This window comes from Microcebus murinus, chromosome 5 (genome assembly GCF_040939455.1).
Source record: "Microcebus murinus isolate Inina chromosome 5, M.murinus_Inina_mat1.0, whole genome shotgun sequence".
NCBI lineage: Eukaryota > Metazoa > Chordata > Mammalia > Primates > Cheirogaleidae > Microcebus > Microcebus murinus.
In genome coordinates, this window is record NC_134108.1 from 51,761,975 (window position 1) to 51,784,480 (window position 22,506).

Consider the following 22,506-nt stretch of genomic DNA (forward strand, 5'->3'; position numbering starts at 1 on the left):
AAGTCAGAGTGCTGGCAGAAGCTACTTAAGGAGCCTATTCACTCACTTTTTGGGTATAGGAACTGTTTTTTTTCTTCTGTGCATCCTCAGCATCTGTTGTAGGCTGTGCAAGTAGCAGATACTCAGTGCATGAAAGCCTACTCAGGCTTATGTTGGGATTTTGTTGAAATTATCTCTTTGGATTTTCTTACCAGAAATGATAATTTTAGAGAAGTTGAGCAGTCTTGTTACTAGAACTCAGGCTTATATGCATTTGAGTAATTTTAACTTTGCAAATCTGTATAGTTTTCTCTCTTTAGGAAAACTTCCACAGTTAAAAACAAAGTGTGATCATGGTTTATTTTTAGAAGAATTTCATTTGTTAGAGGTATTTTTCCTGTTCTCCTTCTGTTGAATGGGTTAGGATACCATTTATGTTGTTTCCAAACAAGTTTTTGCTGTTTAAATTAAAACTGTTAAGTTTGGCTGCCTTCTAATAGTATCTAAACAAAAGAATATTTGTGTATAGTTGGTCAAATTTGCAACAACTGAGAAATAAATAATGTAAGTCTGTTTATTTTTAAATCAGACTAATTTTTGACATAGTTCCTACAGTTAAAGAGTACAGTATTTTTCTTCTTTATGTGTGAATCTGTTTAAATATAAAAAGACTATTGTGAGAACTAGAATGTAAGTTGTTTTCTAGTCTATTTCTAATAAAATTGAAAATGGCAAAAGTATTGGGGTAACTGTAGGAGAAAGAGAATTGTTTTGTCTTATGGGTAATTGTTTCTTTCTTGAATTTTCCTAATTCTTTACCCAAAGAAACTCTTACATAGCCATGATTTGTGATTTTGAAGACTATTTGGTGAGAGGCATATAATAAATATTAAAACCAGAGTTTCAAACCATGTAGCAAAATCCAAATTTTGTTCTTTAAATACTTATATACTTAAGTATAAGTCAGTACATACAGGAAGAAAGTTTACAAAAGGATTAGTGATGACTATTCTGGTTAGCATTTTAGTGTCAGTATAGTTGTAGTTCAGATTTGCCTCAGTTGTCAGTTAAGCTTGAAAATATTTTTAATATTAATGTTAAATATATTCCTGTTTATTTTTGCATTTTCATTTGATGCCTCTGTGCATATAAGTCTTCTTTCAGCCTATATCCTATAGGTATGCCATTGAGAATTGTTTTATTTTGCAGGGAATATTAGGAAAGAAATTTGTTAGAAACTAGGTTACCTTTTAGTTTTTGTTTCTGTTACATTCATTTAAACTGTTGCTTTCCATTTAGTTTATTCAGTATAAAAACACACATACTAATTTTTATTCATACTTTGTGACTTGTTACTAGAGAAAATTACAGGGTTAGACATCAGTCTCATTGGACCCTTAACATTACCCAGCAATCCTTTTATGTTTTCTTAGTTGTCCCTGTCTTTTTCCACCTTAACTATTTCTCTTAGCTCTGACCTCATCCTTTGCTCTTAAGAGGTGACCTCACTTCTACTTCACAAAGAAAATGGAAATCATCTGATGGTACCTCCCTTAACTTTCTGCCACCAAATCTGCAAAACCTATCTACATTCACACACATTTACTTCTTCTCTCCTGTTACAATGGAAGAAGTGTTTGTCCTCCTAAGCAAGGCCCAATCCTCCTGCAGGTAGGATCCTGCTCTGGATCCTATGTCCTGCATTCTCAAGAAGCTGGTAGTATTTAATTCTCCCACATCTACCTCTGCCTTCTGTATTTATTTTACTTTCAACTTCTTATCTACAGGCTCCTTCATAGTAGGTTATTAAGTATGGAATGTCCGATTTCCTTAAGTACTAAGTTTGACAGTTGATATCTCTGACATTTTACTTTGACACTTCTTGTTTTTTTATTATTGTGAAAGTACATCCTCATTCTTTCAAATGCATGTTTTAGCTTGTGATTATTTTTAAATTTTAGAGTAAATTTTTTGAAACCATGGATAAGTCAACAATTCATGTCATTTTTGAATATGAGGTCCATTGTGGAACCAATGCAGCATTGATATCCCTGAAATACCAGCTAAGGATGTGGGTAATGAATGCATAGTACGTTGATGATTTGAGAAGTTCCGTTCTGGTGATTTTAATCTTGAAAATGAGCCACATGCATGACTGGAGACCAAGGTGGATAATGATGAGCTGAAAGCTATAGTGGAAACGAATCCATCTCAACCTATGTGTGAATTAGCAGAAAGCTTTGACATTACTATTCCAACAATACTGGACCATTTGAAACAAATGGGCAAGGTAAAGAAGCTGGATAAATGGATTCCACATGAATTAAACGAGTGTCAGAAGAGAAATCATCTGGAAGCTTGCCTTTCTTTGCTGTCATGAAATAAAGATGAACCATTTCTATACCATATTGTTACATGTGATGAAAAATGGACTCTTTTTGATAATTGCAAGTGTTTGGCACAATAGTTGAAGAAAGATGAAGTCTGAAACACAGTCCCAAGTTGAATAGTCATCAAAAAAAGCTAATGGTGTCTGGTGATCCAGAGCTGGTATTATCTACTACAGCTTCGTGAAACCTGGTCAGTCAATTATAGTAGATGTCTACTGCAATCAGTTGAATGAAATTATGATGCTTACAATTAAGCAGCTGATTATTAGTCAGTAGAGACAGGCCAATCCTCTTGCAAGACCACATGTTGCTAAAAATAATGCTGCTCAAACTACAGAAGCTGTACTTGGAAACTCTCTGTCGTCCACTGTATTCACCAGACCTTACACCAACTGACTACCACTTCTTCCAGGCTTTGGACTATTTCTTGCAAGGAAAAATATTCAATTCTCAACAAGCTGTGGAAAACACCTTTTGCAATTTCATCACCACTTGCTCTCCAGGCTTTTGTGCTTCTGACATAAGCAAGCTACCATTAAGATGGCAAAACTGTATCAATGGTTTAGGCACATATGTTGATTAACTGTACTGCTTGTTTGAGATATAACATACTAAATGATAAACTAAATTTTTGACTCAAAATTGGACATTTCATATTTAATGACCTAATAGTATTTATATTGTCAAAAACCCTTTCTGTCCTAAAACAGCAATTCTCTGTTGACCCCATATCCTTCTCAACTTCTTGCTTTTCCTTCACAACCAGACTTCTTAAAAGTTCTTTATTCGTTGTCTCCCTGCAACCTCCTACTAATTAGTTCTTTGTAATCACATTTTCATAGTATTCCAATGCAAGTATTCTTGCCAAAGTCACTTACGATGTCTATTTTTTTTTTTTTTTTGCCAAACTTAGAGTCTGTTTTTGAATTTTCATTTGCTTGATCTTTCAGCAGTATTTGATATTGTTGGCAGTTTTCTCCTTCCTGTGGCACTGTCTTGTCTTGCTCTACGGTGCCCCATATTCTTGGTTTTGCTTCTGCCTCTCTGTTTTCTTTTTGTTTTTTTGTGGTTGTCTTTGCCAGCTCTCTCTCCTTTGCTTATTCTTTCTTTAATGCTGACATTTCTTAGGGCTTTGACTTCTTTTCTAACTTCACTTTTTTCCCCCCTGAAGTTCTCATCCATTTTTATGTCTTTGTCAAGTATATTTTGACAGCTCCCAGTATTTTTCTCCTGGACTCCAGATCCGTTTGTCTGCTGGGAATCCTCACGTAGATATCTTGAAGGAACTCAAACTATGTGTTTGAAACTGTACTTTCCCCACAGAAAACCTGGTCATCTGCTATTATTCCCTTTCTGTTTTGGCAAATAGACTTATCATTCAGATAATTAATCTTATCTGAAACCTGGGGCTCATCCTTTGATGCTTCCTTCACCTGTATCTGTGATTCTTGGTCAGTAACTTAGTCCAGCTGATTTTATATCTCAATATTTCTCAGACTTACCTGATTGCCTTTATCTCCACTGCTACTCCAGACCATCATTTAAAAACTGATCAATTGCATAGCAGTAACCAATTTCCCTGCTTTCAGTTTTCCCCTCTCTCTATTTTCTAGTTTATAGTTGGAGTGATCTTTTCAAAACACGTATCTGATATGGTCACTTGATTGTCTAAAATCTATAATGAATATTCATCATCTTTAGGATCTTTAGTGTAGTTTACAAGGTTCTCCATGATGTAGCCCTTTGCTTCCTCAGTACTATTTTGTCCTCTTCCACATTCCTGTCGTATTCAACTTCTTATAGTTTCCTCAAATGTGCTAATCTTTGCCTCTCTGTATTCACTACATGCCTTTTGTTTTGCAGTGTTCTCTGTCTGAAATAGGTAGAAATATCTCCCACACCTACACATACCCAAACATCCACATCCACCCATCTTTTGTTCACTCCTGTTTGTCTTGTAACACTTGCCTGAAAATATACGTCCTATCAAGGCTCCACTGAGCCGGTAGATTAGGTTACATTCCTTTGTTACTTGCTCTCATAACATTCCTTACTTCTTGCATTTGTCACATTTGTACTTTGTGTGTGTGTGTGTGTGTCTTTGTTCCTGTATAAGCTGTATGCTCTATGAGGGGAAGGACTCTTCTGGTTCATTCAGCACTGTATCCTCATTGCCTAGTATGCTGCCTTACATATTGGAGTAGAACAGAATTTTAGTACATTTTGTCTTAGATAAGTAATTCTCTAGTTTTATTATTGAAAATTGTTGGACAGAATAGGATATGGTATGAAAAAATAAAACTTATGGGCACCTCTTTCAGAAACATAAGTATTCCATGTAACTGTATAAAACATGTATTCCTTATAAGCTATATAGATAAAAAATCAATTATTTGTGTCATACTCACTGAATACTTTATGCCAGTGCTAAATGAGGAATAAGAATGATAGACTCCATCATAGCTGACAGTATCCCCAAATGGAGTTAATCCTATTCATATTGAAAGACATTGAAGACATTATGCTAAGTGAAATAAGCCAGACACAAAAACACAAATATTTTATGGTTCCACTTACACGAGGTACCTAAAATAGCCAAATTCATAGAGATAGAAAGTAAAATGGTGGCTAACCAGGAGCTGGGGGAAGGGGGCATTGGGGAGTTACTGTTTAATGAGTAGAATTTCCATTTGGGATGATGAAAAAGTTCTGGAGATGGATAGTGAATATACTTAGTGTTATTGAACACTTAGAAATGGTTAAAATGGTAAATTTTATGCTAAGTATATTTTATGACATTTTGAAAAAAAGAACTTAAATCAGTGAGTAATATAGTTTGGAGGTAAAAGGTAGGATGTTGTCTTTTCACTGTTATTTCCTTTTCATTTTTACCTGCTTACATATTTCCTAGATAAATTTTATCTATACATACTCTAGAATAGTCATTATTAAATCTTAGAGTTATTTCTTAGTGTTACTGTGGATATTTTTATTAGTTGTAGATTACTTAGGCCAATGTGAAACAAGGTTACAACTACATTTCAGTGTGGATTCTGCCTTAAGAATGGGTATTCTTTTTTAATTTTAGATTTTGGCTCTTTGCCCATTTAACCTTTGGCATCTTTGATTCATTGAGTAAATATTTATTGTGTGCTTTCTATAAAGCGGGCACTATTTTGGGCAGTGGGAATGTAGCATTGTACAAAATAGACAAAAATTCCTGTCTTAATGAAGGTTACATTCTAAGGTTCTTACTTAAAGAACTGCAAAGAAGTTTTTATTTCACAAAAATCATTTGTAAATTCTTTAACAACTTTGAAGCCTAGGTGTGCTCTCCCAAATCAGGAGCTGATATCCATACTCATTAGTCATGGTGTGTCTTCCTTCTTAACATCTCCACAGGTTATTATTATTCTCTACAGAATAGAGTACTTTATAATGCCTGATAGTAATTTTAAATTAAAGTTCTGGATTTATTAATATAGACTTTATTAGACTAATAGATTATACTCATTTTTTAAAACTTACCATCCTGTTTTGATTTCCTAGAGACTTTTTTGTCATATCTGTATTCTGTCATTTCTGAAAAACCCCAGTTAATCTATTCTCTGCCATTTATTTAATAGTGTATGATTTTGGCAGGTTATTTAAGTAAAACAGGTGATAATACTTCCTGAAAAAAATCTAATGCTTTTCGGTGCTTTTCCTTATTTATAGTAAGCATTAGTTCCTTTTCCTTTTTTCACTAATTACAGTTATTTCTTTATAAAAGAAGAGCTTACATTTTGTTGAATCCATAGTGCTATCCACAGCTCATTCATTTAGTAACTTCTGTTCCACACTGGAGCATGCCAACTACGTCCTTCCCATACCCCTGCACCCTGTAGCCCCTAGAACCTCTGTCATGTTCTCCTACATAGTTGGGGCCTGTTATGTTAGACATCTGTAGTTAAACATCAGTTCCTTCAACCAGAATGTTTCTCTTTGTATATGTATTTTCCAGCTCAGTTATTCTGCTTGATTTACTGATCAAAAGACATCACCTTAAATAAGCAGCGTGAAAGATGATGCAGTTAAATGCATAAAAGCAGCCAAAAGATAGTAACAAAGCAGTTTTACCAGCAAAAGAAAGCAGAAGCTTAGGAAAGCAAGAAATGGCTAGAGTGTATACTGCAAAGGAGGAAAAACAAGAATTTTTGCCAGTCTTCTCCTTTTATCTACTTGTGGGTTCTTCATGTAAATCATAACCAATTTTCCAAATTGCTTTCCTATATTCTTTGTGGGTATTTTTTCTGGGGAAAAAACACTGACCAGGTCCTTCATGCTCTTTAAGTTGAAGCTTTACCTAGCCCAGCATTCTCTCCCAGTTTCAAAACATGATGAACCAATTTAGAAGTCCTGATTGACAGAGTGTACATTAGGACTGAGTTGAGTTTCTTCTCAGAACAATTATTAACTCAGGTGAATCATTTTAATTTTTAAGTTAAATTTGATAGAACTAATAAGTGTCTTAAATAGTATGACATCGAATTATATCATATTTTTATTTAAAGTCTTACAGAAAGATTGTAGATAGATTTGTGTTAATTATTGTAGGCATTTATGCTGTAAGCTGTGCTTAAAGTAATGACCCCATAGGAAATAACATTTTAACCTTTAGCCTTTGCTTTTGTATAAAAAGCACTTGACTTTGTGTGAGATATCCAAAATAATGCAAAGAATGTGGCTATTTTTCCTTAGAATTCAAAAGCCTACTTAGTATATATTTTTGGAAAAAATAACTAGTAAATAAATATGGTTTTACAAATTTTCATTTCAGTTGCTTTTGCCAAGAGTAAGTTATTTGACGTTGGTAACTGACAAAGTGAAAAAGCACTTTCAGAAGGTTATGAGACAAGAAGACATTAGTGAGATATGGTTTGAATATGAAGGCACACCACTGAAATGGTGAGTGAATTTTTCTGCATTATTAAGCATTAAGTATATGCTAGCTCTAAAAAGGTATAGTGCCCTGAAAATTTGTTTAAAAAGTTCTATAAAAGAAATCACTAGTCTAGCTCATATAATAAGTGAGGATTAAACCATTATTAGAATATTTTATTGGAAATATTTCTCCCTTCTGTTTGGATGCATGGATGACTGGAAGATTCATATATTCTCAGCAATAGATTTTTATATGGTACAATAAGAATATATTTAGTTATGAGCTTTTTTTCCCAGATAGATTTAAAACTCCCTTCTGAATAAATCATCTCTGTGACACTATTCAATTTTATTTCTCTCTCCAAAATGCTTATAACAGATCTTTTTTATATATGATTACCTAAAGTGGCCTTGTTCAAACTGACTGCCATATTTAGTTGACCACTATACCATAAATACATCTTGACTAGAATTGGTTTAGAATATTTAAAATGTATTAATTTCTGTTTTATATGAAAAATAATTTTGATATTATGCATTTTTAAGAAGTGTTGAAAATAAATCCTAAATTTGGGCTTTTCCCTGTACAGGTGATTTTTTTTTTTGTATTTCCTCTGTTTTTGGGAGTGTTGTTCATGGTGCTTGCAAAAATAATTTAATGAAACTGTAGGAATTACAGAGAGAAGAATATTAAAAATTTTAATAATTCAAGGTATGTTGGGATGTTGGTATTGAATTGCTGCCATTTGAATGCAGCTGACTGAAAAAGATACAGACTAAAACAAGATTTAAATGAAATGAAAAATATAAATAGGTTAAAAATGAACTTGCTCTCTGAATCTAGGAATCTTAAAATGAAGAGTTTTTAAAAAGAGACTTAGGAAAAATAAAAGGAAGTGAGTTAGATGTTTAATAAATGCAGCTGATGTGAATCTGAGGACTACTTATTAGCACAGAGCGAACTTTTGGAACTCATTTTGTGCTGATGAGATCCCAAGAGTGAGACGATTTTTCATAGTGGTTTAGAAATATACAAGGTTGTATTTTGTATTGAGTTGTGGGTCAAGTCTATAATCTTTTGAGGGGGTTCTGGGAAGAGGTGACAAAGTTGTCTTGTTATAGCATTCTTTTTAAAATCAAAACAATACTGCACTTTGTTATCATATATCGGACTCCTTATGACTCTTTAATAGTTATAGACCTCAGGCTGCATAGATAATGTCAGGGGCAGGTGTAGGTGGGCAGTGTTAACCACAGGAAGAGAGGAAGGGGGCAAAAATGAGGAGGCCAGTGAGCATGTAGAACCTAATAAGGCAATATTTTCTGTTTCTTTTTATTTCTTAGAAGAATTGGAGGTTTTGGAATGGGAAGGTGGCTTACAAGAAGTGTAAAAGGAGCAATGATCAAGAGAGTAGAAGGAAAGGAAGGAGGAGGAAAGATCATTGGCGAGTAGCAATAGGCTATATCTATGTACTTGACAGTTCTGTCTGTATTATGGTTATTTAAATTGTATTGCTTTATGTCTTAGTTACAGATTGTCGTAAGAATTTGTGTGACTAACAGGACTTTTCTGTTTTGTCATTGTAAAGCAGGGTTTCTCAACAGGGTCACTATTAACATTTTGAATCCAATAGTTCTTTATTATGGGGAGCTACTCTGTGCATTGTAGGATATTTAGTAGCAGCTCTAGCCTCTACCCACAGGTGCTAGCAGCATTCCCTACAGTCTTGATAATAAAAAATGTTGCCAAATGTCCCTGGATAGAGGCAGAACCGCCCCCAGTTGTGAAACTCTAGAAAATTTGGGAATCCTTAATTTAGCTTGTAAAGTAAGTGATTGCTAAGTCATCATTCTATCTGGTGCGGTGGTTATTCTCATGTTTGATATGGCTTATATTTTATAGGTTTGTATTCTAGATATGTCGGTAAATAATGTTTAGATGCATTTCTCTCCGTTACTGCAGAACAATGATTTTGGCTTAAATATACCATGTTCTTACTTTGCCAGTATTTATCCCTTTGGAAAGTCTTTTATTAAAGAGTGAAATTCTTTTCTCTTTTAGAGAGCTCATGAGAGCTTATGTGAAGGTAATTATATTCAAGCATCTTCATTTTAGTTTTGGGGTATTGACTTTTTATTATGTAATATCACTTACATATTATATCATGCTATAAGTTCATTACATCTAATGAACTTTGATGCATGCTTTCCTTTAGTATTCTTAGGTACTCCATGTAAATGAGGAATAACTTCCAGAAGCATAAACGCAATCCAGGGTCTCTGGGCTAAGTCTTGATCTTTTCTTTTTTTGCTTTAACATTAGCAATTTTCTCCTATGTTAAAAAACAAACAAACATTTTCCTAGAAATAGGATATCAGTGGAATAATCTACCTGGTGTTTAAGCAGTGGCCTTTATAGGATGGTATAATCCTATGAATTCCTGTCAGTGTAGGAAAGCTACTACCACTGAAGCTTTATAAGAAGACATAGACTTTTGAGACCACCATACAAGTATCTTAAAAGTAAAGGAGCATTTATTTGAGTAGATAAACGTATATGTTAATGTCTTTCCTATACTTGATCCTTTGGCCTTTTAAATAAATTTAAGCAGGTGAGAAAATCAAACACCAGTGTAGACAATTCAGAAAAGATGGAAGAAAGAGCATAAATTGATATTCCTTCTCCCTTTATGACCTTCTTTCTGGTTCTAATTGAATTACTTAAACTTGTCTTTTCATATAAGGCAACAGTTCTCAAAGGTAAGAAAAAACAAACTGAAATCCTAGACAAATCATGACTTTTATCCTACTCAGATCATAAAATATGACTTTATCTTCCTTTTGGGAGGATGTAGAATAAGAGTATTGGGGCTTTTTTTAAAATAAATAAATGCTTGGTTTTAAAGATTTTTAAGAAATAGTATATATAGTCAAATTAGCAGTAGTAGATAATAGCAGAATGAAATATTCTTAAAGTAGGTTGTTTTCCCCTCTACTGTTAATTCTTTCTTACTATTCTTTGTTCTTCTGCGTGGCTAACAGACTCTGTGTGAGAAGGAAAAAATCCCAAACATATAATTTCCATGGAGTAAAATTCATCTTTTTTGGAGTATGGCTTGATAAGGGTTTTTTGTATATAGTTGTATAGCAACTATCACAGTCAAGATACTAGGATATTTCTTTCTTTTCTCTTTTTTTTTTTTGAAACAGAGTCTCACTCGGTTGCCCTGAATAGAGTGCTGTGGCATCAGCCTGGCTCACAGCAACTTCAAATTCCTGGGCTCAAGTGATCCTCCTGCCTCAGCCTCCTGAGTAGCTGGGACTACCAGTGTGTGCCACCATGCCTGGCTAATTAATTTCTACTTTTAGTAGAGAGGGGATCTCGTTCTTGCTCAGGCTGGTCTCAAACTCCTGCGCTCAAGCAATTCTCCCACCTTGGTCTCCCAGAGTACTAGATTATAGGCATGAGCCACTGTGCCCAGCCAGGATATTTCTGTTACCTGACAAATTGCCTGATGCTCCTTTTTGGTTAGTCCCCTAATCCTATGTAATACTTGGCAATTACTGATCTGATTTCTGTCCTAGTAGTTCTGTTTTTTTAAGAATGCCATATAAATGGAATCATGTAGTGTATAGCCTTTTGTGTCTGACTTCTTTCATCTCCTGTAATGCTTTTGAGACTTATACTTGTTATTGCATGAATTAGTCTTTTCTTTCTTTTTACTGATGAACTAGTATCCCATTGTGTGGTTGTACTACAAATTGTTTATTTGTTCATTAACATGGACATTGGATTATTTCCATTTTAAGGCTATTATCAAAAAAGCTGTAAATACTCACCTACAGGTCTATGCATTTTAAAAGAGAAAAGTTGTGTTCTATGACCTTGCTGAACTCACGTATTAGTCCTAGGAGTTCTTTTTGTAGATCCCTTGGGATTTTCTGTGTAGACAATCATGTTATCTACAAATAGAAATTTTTATTTCCTTCTTTCCAATCTGTAGGCCTTTAATTTCTTTTTCTTGCCTCATTAGAGTGGTTAGAACTTCCAGTACTGTGTTTGAGTAAGAGTGGTGAGAATGGACACCTTGTGATACTCTCAATTTCAATAGGAATTTATTAGTCTTTCACAGGTAAGTATGCTCTTAGCTGCAAGCTTTTTGTAGATACTTTATATGAAGTTAAGGTCATTTTGCCTAGCTTGCTGAGAGTTTTTTTTTTTTTTTAATCATGCATTAGGTGTTAGAGTTTGTCAATTGCTTTTTCTGTTCTGATTATGATTGGTTTTTCTGTTCTAATTATGATTATATTTTCTTCTTTAGCTTGTTGCTATGTGGATTTTTGATGTTGCACCAGTCTTGCATATCTTTAATAAATCATATTTGACCATGGTATATAATTAATTTTATACATTGTTGAATTTGGTTTGCTAATATTTTGTGGAAGATTTTTGTGTCTTAAGTTCATGAGAGATTGCAGTTTTCCATTTTTGTACTATCTTTGTCTGATTTGGTATTAGGGTAATACTGGTCTTATAAAATGAGAAATGTTCTGTCCTCTTGAATTTTTTGGAAGAGATTATGTAAAAATGCTGTTAATTTTTAAATGTTTGATAGATATCTCCAGTGAAACCACCTGGGCCTGGAGATCTCTTTTTTGGGAGGTTTTTAATTACAAATTTAATTTCTTTGATATGCATAGGTCTATTCAGCTATCTATTTCATCTTGGTTAAGTATTGGTAGTTTATGGTTTTTGAGGAATTGGTCTTTTTCGTCTAAGTTATTGGATTTATGAACATAAGGTTGTTTGCAGTATTTCCTTATTATCTTTGAATGCCTGCAGGATCTGTAGTGATAGCCTCTATTTCATTCTTGATATTGGTGATTTGTATCTTCTCCATTTATTTTTGTCAGCTTTTTTTTATAAACCTTTGGTACAAGTTTATTAATTTATTTATTTTTGAAGAATCAGCTTTTTGTTTCATTGATTTTTCTCTATTTTTAATTTTAATTTTATTGATTTCTATTCTTCATAATTTTCTTCCTTCTGCTTGCTTTGGATTTATTTTGCTCTTTTTTTTCTAGTTTCTTGAAAGTAGAAACTTAGGTTATTGATTTGAGATCTTACCTTTTTAAGACTTTAAATTGTGGTAAAATACACATAACATGAAATTTACCATCTTAATCATTTTAAGTTTACCTTTCAGTAGTATTAATTACATTTAAAATGTTGTATAACCAATTTCCACAACTCTTTAGACTTACCTTGTTTTTAAATATAAGCATTTAGTGTTATAAATAATTTCTGTTTCAGTAGTGCTTTAGTGCATCACATAAACTTTGCATATGTTGTGGTTTTGTTTTCATTCAGATCTATGTATTTTTGAAATTTTCTTTTGGACCCATGGATTTTTTTAGCAGTATGTTGTTTAGTTTTTACATGTTTAGAGTTTTTCTGTTGTCTTTCTGTTATTGATTTCAAGTTTGATTCTATTGTTGTCAGAGAATCCACTGTAATTTTAAATCTTTTAAATTTGCTGGTATTCATCTGTTACTTTTGATTCCCTCATCATCTAGCCTCTAGATTCTGATTCTGCCATCTAAATATGTCTTAAATTTCCTGCTCTGAGTTGAGGCCCATCTAATTTCTCACATGGATTACTTAACAGCCTTTGAATTTGTCTCCTTCCCACTAATACTTTTACTTTCAGTTTATCTTCCCCAGTACCATAAGTGATCTTTCTGACATGCAGAACTAACATTGTTACTCTCCTTCTTGAGAACCCTTTCCTGACTTCTAGTCATCTACAGTTTAAAGCCAAACAGGATAGCATGATGTGTACATAAGGTCGTCCATGAGCCCACTCTTTATATTTATTATTATAAATGTTTAAACATCTATGTTGGATGTTTGTGCAGAAGCTTTATACCTTAAACAATAGCACATAAAAAATGCTAAATAAATGTTTGTTTAGTGAATGAATGAATGATTAACCTCTTTTATTTCGAAAACTGAGGCTCAAATTGTTGAAATAATTTGTCAGATAAGCAGTAGGGAGTAGGGTGGACCCAGGTTTTAGAGTTTCTATTCAGGGTTCTTTCTACTACACCTGCTAACATTCTATTTTTAAATCTTTCCACCATTCTTTCTGTTCTCTCTAACTGCTTATGTTAATTTGTCCAAATTAGAATGGAAAAAGAACAATGATGTACTCATAATGAATATTCAATAAATATGTTGTTGATTTGTAGAGTGCTTCCAAGGAGATAATATCTGATCAGATCTTTATCTTCTGTAGTCCTTTGTATCTTTACCTTTAAAAAATTACATGGGAAAAGGAAAGTGCTGATCTAACTCAAAATATGAGAATCTATTTTTTTTTAGACTGATTTGGTTAGTCAGCAGAGGGTGCTCTAACCTTGCATTTTAAGTGGTGAACTTTCTTGCTAATATAACTTCAGTGTTCACAATTTATATTTATTACTTTTATGTTGGAATTATTTTAAGAGAACAGTTCTTAGTCCTTCTAATGGATACTTGTTTAGTAAACCCTAATTTTTGTTAAAGATCTTAAGGCATAAAATTTAGAAAAAACTTCTTGTTTTGTCAACTATAAAAAATATCTCTAATGGGAAATTTTATTTTGTGTAAATTGTGTTATTTTTAGGTTGAGTTGTAAAAGTAAGAAGTTGAAACTACTTTTGAATTGGAAAAAAATACATAGTCATGTGCAGCATAATGATTTTTTGGTCAGTTATGGACTGCATTTACAATGGTGATCCCAGAAGTTTATAATTCTTTATTTTTACTGTCCCCTTTCTATGTTTAGATGTGTTTGCATAACACATATACATATCATTGTGTTACAGTTGCCTACAGTATTTAGTGTAGTAACATGCTATACAGATTTGTAGCCTTGGAGCAATGCCATATAGCGCTACTAGGTGTATAGTAGGCTATACCATTTAGGTTTGTGTGAGTACATTCCGTGATGTTCACATAATGAATGAAATTGCCTAATGACACATTCCTCAGAACATATCCCCATCCTTAAGTGACACATGGCTATATTGATGTTGATCTTAAACATAGACATAATAGAGTGACTCAGTTTAAACTGTGTATGATTTCAAAAGTAAATTTTAGCAAAATGCTTTAGTGAAAACTTGTGTACAATTTTTTTCAAACATAATACCTTAACATTTTAATCATAAATACTGTGCAGATTTTTCTCTTTTATTTCCAGTCTTTTTTAAGGTTGTGAATTTCTGGAATTTTATATATTCTGTAAACTAGATTTTTGAAATGTGGTTTAATGGCATTTTGTATATGTGGTATCCCCTTATTTTTGTACTTTCCATACATAAGAATAGGCTGAGAAAACTGTGAAACATGATCCTATTCTACAATTTGTAGTTTGTGTTTGTACCACATATAGAGTATGGTATAATTCGTTGTAATCATCAAATTACTTTGGTTTGCATTTGTAGTTGTACTCTTTTTTTATTCAATGAAATGTAGTCCTGTTTCCAGGGAATCACTAATGTAGCAAATTTCTGAATAAGAGGCATTTATTTCAGTGAAATGGACTTGGGCAGTAGTTCTCTAATATGGGGAAAATCCTTTCAATGTTGATCTTAGAGGATTTTTACTGGTTTGCTGTCTGAATGCTGATATTTAGACTACAGTGATCTCCTTTTTGAGAATATCCATTATTGATGTACCATGTGCCTGTGTGTGTGTGTGTGTGTGTGTATCTTAGCAGTAATTAAAGAATAAAGAAGAAAGAAATTAAACAAAGAAATATTAAAATACAGTCATTTTGAGAATTGAATCTGGAAAGGACTAGAGCAATGTAAAAAAGAGAAAGAAAAAGAATAAAATATGAAAATAGATGTAACACCAAATATTCTGGTGGTGATTTTTTGTAGGGCAATAGATTGAGCCTTTAGCTAGTTGGGTTGTCTTGTAGGGTATACAGTCAGCCCTGTGTATCTGTTGGTTCTGCATCCATGGATTTAGCCAACCACCTCTCGAAAATATTCAGGAAAAAAAATAATAAAAAATAATACAAATTAAAAAATCCAATACAGTTTAACGACTATTTTTACATAGCATTTACATTAGGTAGTATAAGTAATCTAAAGATAATTTAAAGTATATGGGAGGATGTGTATAGGTTATATGCAAATATACAATTTTATGTCAGGGATTGAGCATCTGCAGATTTTGGTATCCAAGGAGTCCTAGAACCAATCTCCCATGGATACCAAGAAATGACTGTATTCCAGGTTCAAATTCTTACCATGTCCTTTTCTGTTAAATTTAGGTTAGATGGCAGGAGTAGTAACATAATTACCAAATGGTTACATTTACTTATAGTTATGGCTTATGTGGTTTCTGTTTTGTGGGTTAGGAACCTTCTGACAAAATTATATAGAATATCTGTTTAGAGTTGAGCAAATTAGTACTTTTAAAATCCTTGATGTATATGAGATTGTAGTATAAGAGAGATTCTGTACCTTTAATTTTTCCAGTTCTGTTTTAGATTTTCTTGAATATTAATAGATTCATCAGAAATAAGCAATGTGGGAACCAATCAATTCAGATAGCATATTTGTTTAGAATTAATATCTTTGTATCAAAATAATTTTGACATAAACATCTGCATTGAACCACATATGATTTATAGAAACAAGTAAATGGTTATTTTACTCCTAAGTTTTATTTTTAAAGATCATTACAGGATAATTATTATCATTGAGAATGTTTTCCTGTTCATACTTTATAAATATTTAAATTTAAGTATTATTCAAGGAACCATATGTTTAAATTTCTCTCCAGATCCTTAGTATACCAGGAAAAAGAGTTATTATCATTTATTGTCTGGGACCAGTGAACTTTTTAAAAAACATACCTATTTTTAAGTCATTTTATAAATAATGTAGAGAAGTTAAAATAAAGGAATAGTGTATAACAACTTTATTAGAAATTTTAATAAGGATTTAAATACAGGAAATTCAAATTTTTATCCCATATTTTCTTGATATTGAAGGTATCTAAAATGGGCAACTTCCTCTGAGTGCAACCAACTGCTCATTAGTTGTCATACATTCAAATAGGCCTGAGAAAGGATCTAGCTTATTATTACTTCTGACACTTTGTGCACCTAATGGCTATACTCAAAGAAAATTTTAAAACCTTTGACAACTCATAATTTCGTTATAAAATATTTTTTTACATTAATAAGCGCCAATTGGAATGATTAGTCCAACTTTTTTTTCATTTCTACATCATCTAATTCCTTCATTTTTATACAGATCTGTCTTTGCCTTTTTCCCACTGTCAAGTAAATTGTGATATGCAAATGGCATAAAAAATGAAAGAATATTGTCATACATCCTTTTAATAAAATGAAATGGTCCAGGTTTTGTCATAAAATGCCATGTGAAGTCCTTTCTGTTGAATGACTAAGCCAGGCATCCTCAAACTATGGCCTGAGCCATAAGCCATAAGCCACATAAGCCACATAAGCCATAACTATATGGGTGCCTAGCACATTTATCCTGCCCTCCGAGCGTTTTTTGCCACCACTGCCTGTCCTGGTTAGCAGCGGACTCGTCCTGGGCCCACAGTGCGCACTCTCCAACAGTCTGAGGGACAGTGAACTGGCCCCATGTTTAAAAAGTTTGAGGACCCCTGGACTAAGCTGATAAGAGTACCATCCTTTTGTCCTTAGAAGTATATTGTTCTTCTAATAGTTCTTGAGTCCTATAAAATTTATCTAGGATATCATCATCTAAAGACTTACCTGAGATTTTATCTAAACAATCAATTTCACTATTGTTATTAAAGTCTAGAGTACTGGTATTTCTTTGCATTCATCTTCTGATTTGTCTAATAATTATGAAACATCTTTGTCAGTTTTTTTCTCTTTGACATTATAGGTGGAAAATGAAAAATTTAGAATTTGCAACTGTGTTAATGATAGCTAAAAGCAGGTTCCAAAGATGGGGTCTGCATTCTTATTTTACACTTTCTTAAAAGATGTTGCAGTACTTTAGGCAACATAATAAGAAAATGAAAGAATGATGTATTCTTGTAGTATCTTTCCAGGCATCCCATTATTCTTTCAAATTCTTATTATTCTAGTCTTTTTTAGTATAATTGGTAATAATTGATGAATAATGAGGAAATAATTGCTAGAATGATGAACTAGCAAAATGTTTCAAGAGAATAGGACACAAAATAAGATCACTAAGATACTATAATAATATATCTTAAGTTTATAAAAGGATCCTGTGGATCCATATATTGGATCCAGCAATTATTAGATAGAATAATTTTTCATCTTTTTTTGAAAGTTATTTTTTTCTGTTATTAGAAGACATTTATTTATTCATTCATTCATTTTCCTTGAGACAAAGTCTCCTTCTCTAGTCCAGGATAGAGTCCAGTGGTGTCATCATAGCTTATAGCTCACTGCAACCTCAGACTGCGGACTAAAGCGATCCTCTGGCCTCAGCCTCCTGAGTAGGTGTGACTACAGGCACAGGGCACCATCCTGGCTACTTTGTGTACTTTTTGTAGAGACGGTGTTTTGCTGTGTTGCTCAGGTTGGTCTCAAACTCCTGGCCTCAAGTCATATTCCATCCTTGCCCTGCCAAAGTACTAAGATTACAAGCACAAGCCACTGTGCCCAGCCTTAGATTACCTTTTAAGAAAGAATAAAAGTCATGAAGTATCAGTCATTAAAATAGTTGCTCAAAAAAGAAACTCAGAACCTGAAATTGGATCTTTATGTTATGTCAAGGGCTAAATATTCTGTGGGTCTTTATTGATTTATGCATTCAACAGCTATTTATTGTTTACTTTGTTTGAGATTCTGTGCACTTATAGTTTTCTTTTTTTTAATATTGAAGTAAAAATAATTGCTGATTTAGTCTTATGTGTTACTCCTATTCTGATCCAATTTTTTTATTTTAAAATTTATTTGATTTTATATGACAGTATAGATTGCTTTGAGAAATAATATTTGATTTAACTTTAGAATTTGCTTACAATTCCATGTGTGAATAGTAGCAAATATGTGAAACACTTGTTGCTAGTCATTTTATGTGATAGCAGGTAGATCTCAGAATCTAATAGATCACCTACTGAATTTGCTTAAAGGGATTCTGTATAATTTGCAGTGCAATTTAGAATTTGGAAAGCAATATGCTCTGTCATTTTGAAATTTTGAATCTTTAGTATGAATACCAAATAAATCAAACCTTATTAAGTACTTTCTTTCTTTCTTTCTTTCTTTCTTTCTTTCTTTCTTTCTTTCCATTTTTTTTTTATTTTGGCATATTATGGGGGTACAGATTTTAAGGTTTCAATAAATGCCCATTTCTCCCCCTCCCCCCACAAGTCTGAGTCTCCATCATGATTTTTTTTTTTTGAGGCAGGATCTCACCTCACTCTGCTGCCCAGGCTAGAGCGCCGTGGCATCAGCTTAGTTAACACAGCAACCTCAAACTCCTGGGCTCAAGCAATCCTACTGCCTTAGGCTCCCGAGTAGCTGGGATTACAGACATGCGCCACCATGCCCAGCTAATTTTTCCTATATCTTTTTAGTTGTCCAGCTAATTTCTTTCTATTTTTGATAGAGACGGGGTCTCACTCTTGCTCAGGCTGGTCTCGAACTCCTGAGCTCAAACTATCTGCCCTCCTCAGCTTCCCAGAGTGCTAGGAATATAGGCGTGAACCACCATGTCCAGCCGCACATTCATTCTTAACCTAGTTGCAGATATCTAAGAGAGACATTATAAAAAAATAGATTGAAGACTTAAAAATGGCTCTTTTGTAAAAGTCAAGACATTATTTAGAACATGTACAATTTTAATACTTCAGAGAGAAAGACCAGAATTGGATAGAATCTATAACTTGTCTATTGTGCAATATATATATTTTTTAATTTTTATTTTAGTTTTTGGCTGAGGCCAGAGTTTTTCCTTGTTCCAAAAACTTTTCTTCAGTATTATTTTCTGGTTTGGAAGGATTAGTGTTAGATGCTGAGTTTTGATTAGAGAGAAGAAGTTTAAGGATTATTAATAAGAGATAGAATACATATAAGACTGAAACTACCCTGCTGTTTTATTTTTTCTGACGGGCATTCATCCTGAATTCATTCTAAATAAATAAATGATCTCCAGTAACCTATGACTTTCCATAATTATATTGTATAGAAGTAAGAAAACAAATAGTTATTAACCAATATTTCAATCTTGGTCAGTTACTCATTTGAGAGAAATTAGATATGTTTTCCAATTTTGCCCCTCTTAAATCTAGAATTAATTCACTAATAGATCATACAGATAAAAACAGAACTGTATATAACACAATGTAGTCCTCTGTTTTCTCTTTGTTGGGAGTAGAGGTTCAGGTTGAACATCTCAAATCTAAAAATCCACAATCTAAAATGTCCCCAAACTTTTTGAATGCTGACATGACACTCAGAGGAAATGCTCATTGAAGCATTTCAGATTTCTGGATTTGGGATAGTCAAGCAGTAAGTGTATAATGCAAATACTCCAAAATTTGAAAAAATCCAAAATTTGAAACACTTCTGGTCCCAAGCATTTTGGATAAGATGTACTCAACCTGTATTATTTAATTCTGATTCACTAATAAAGCTATCTTACTTTAGATTCTTTAAAACAGTGGTCTCCAACCTTTTTGGCTCTAGGGACTGTTTTCATGAAAGATAATTTTTCCACAGACTGGGGAGTGGAAGGGGATGGTTTGGGGATGATTCAAGTACATTACATGTATTGTGCACTTTATTATTATATTGTAATATACAATGAAATAATTATACAACTCACCATAGGTTCGAGACCCCTGCTTTAAAAGAATGACTTAAAAAATAAAATTTGTCCATTGAAATATGCAAGGTTTGTATTAGGTTTGTTTATTGCTAAGTAATTTATTTCACTATGAGTAGTGGTTATATTAGGAAAAGTTCTCTTTTTAGGAAGTCAAACTTTTAAAAAAAAACTTTAGAATTAGGTTTCAGAAGAATATTCAATGGCTTGGGAAAATGTTAGCATATTATTATTTGAAGAAAACAGGTTATAGTATAGTTTGTAAAAGTTTTTTTTAATCTATATTTAGATATGTATGCATAAGTAAAACACTGGAAATTTATATGCTAGAGTGTTTGTAATAATAACCACAGAGTAGATGATTTGCATGCTTTTTAGGAGCTCATCTTGGTTCTTACAGTTTTCTAAAATTTTAAGTTGTTTTAAAAATCAAAAATATATTTAAATAAACTTTAAAAAAATGATTGTCTATTATGAATACACTGGGATGATAATTATGTGATGATAATTATAACAGTACGTATGGCTGATAGAGAATGCCTTCGCACAACAATCTCCAACCTTTTTGGCACCAGAAACAGGTTTCTTGGAAGGCAGTTATTCCAAATGGTGCAGGGGGAGACAGTTTCAGGATGATTGAAATGCATTCCATTTATTGTGCAGTCAAACCTCTCTGCTGATGATAATCTGTATTTGCAGCTGCTCTCCCGCGCTAGCATCACCACCTCAGCTCCACCTCAGATCATCAGGCATTAGATTCTCATAAGGAGCATGCAACCTAGATCCCCAGCATGCACAGTTTACAGTAGGGTTTATGCTCCTATGAGAATCCAAAGCCACTGGTGATCTGACAAGAGGTGGAGCTTAGGCAGTGATGTGAGTCATGGGGAATGGCTGTAAATACAGATGAAGCATTCCTGGCTGGCCCACCACTCACCTGCTGTGCAAATCAGTTCCTGACAGGCCATGGACTGCTACTGATCTGCAGCCCAGGGTTGGGGGGCCCAGGGGTTTGGGACCGCAGCCTTAGCACAATAGCATTGTGTATTTTGAGGAATGAAATAGTTAGAAGGAAAACACCTCATGCCTGGAAAGTATATCTTACTAGGCCCAGGCATGTAACTGTATAAAATGTTACCTTCCTGTGATTTCTGATTAAAGCCCTGACATTTGGTGTTAAAACATGTGGAAATTTATTTTGGAGTTGTAGTTATAATTTTACATATTTATTCTCTTTTAAAATATACTCTTTCATTTTTAGGCATTATCCAATTGGTTTGCTATTTGATCTTCTTGCATCAAGTTCAGCTCTTCCTTGGAACATCACAGTACATTTTAAGGTATAGTTTAAATAGCATTTCCCATTTGTCCCATTTGTGATACTTAATAAATAGATTTAGAGTAGAATTTTTTTGTTAAAGTGAAGTTATTTATTTCTTTTCCCATGACACCTTTTCAGTTTCTAAGCTTCCATTAGTGTTTGTCTATAAAATACTTCTCAATTTCTTTCTAACTCTTGGCAGAAACATTAAAATTTTTAATGTATAAATGCCTTTTCTTTTAGAACGAAATACACTATATCTAAAATTTATAATAGGTTTGAAAATTGATGTTAATTTTAAAAAGTCAGATAGAACAAAAATACTGGGTGTAAATATGGGCATGGGAGTAGGGAGGGGGACAGCCTAGTACTGTTGAGCAATTCTAGGGCTATTTTTATTGAATTAAGAGAAGAGATAGGAGATGGAAGTCAAAAGATTTGATCTGCCTCTGTAAGACCAGGCAAATTTAGTGTGACCTGATTTTGTCTCAATATGTTATAAAATGCTGGTCCTTCATTTCCCCAGTCACCTTGCTTCTGCTCTGTTCCCCACTCCCAATTCACAAACACCATTGAGGGATTGGAAACACTTCTGTTAGTTGATCACCAGCAGTGATTCTCAAATGGCAATGAGTAGTGGGAGGAAGGCATGTAGAGTTCGAAAATGGTGTCTGATTTTCATTCCCATTAGGTGTACCCATTCAAAGTTATCGCCCAAGTTACTGCTGCTCGTTCATTCTTCATACAATGCTTTTCCTTCCTGTTTTACTGAAATTGAGTCCATGGGTTGGTCATTAGAGCTTATTTCCAGGTACATTTGTACTCATGTGCTTTGCATATACTATGTTATTGTAGATCTTAGTAACTGCAGACCTGTGTAGATCAAGCACATGGATCTGATATGCATTAGTTTCAGTTACCATGGTACATGCAAAGCAAGGAATTCTTGTATATACAGCAATTTAAGTTTAGAGTGGTATGAAGATAAAACTATTTCAAACATACTAAGGTGAGAGGTTTTAT

General features: G+C 33.3%; 1 protein-coding gene across 4 annotated transcripts in view; it reads left to right on the plus strand.

Annotated features, from left to right (window-relative positions):
• Positions 1-22,506, plus strand: part of ATG5 (autophagy related 5) — a 135,353-nt gene that overhangs the window by 12,053 nt on the left and 100,794 nt on the right. For 3 of the 4 annotated variants that reach the window (XM_012753177.2, XM_012753178.2, XM_076003088.1), the window contains exons 3-4: positions 7,189-7,316; positions 21,424-21,502. In XM_012753177.2, coding sequence (XP_012608631.1) covers positions 7,189-7,316; positions 21,424-21,502 — 207 coding nt within the window. The remainder of the gene's footprint in view (positions 1-7,188; positions 7,317-21,423; positions 21,503-22,506) is intronic. The other variant, XM_012753182.2, reaches the window with a different exon arrangement.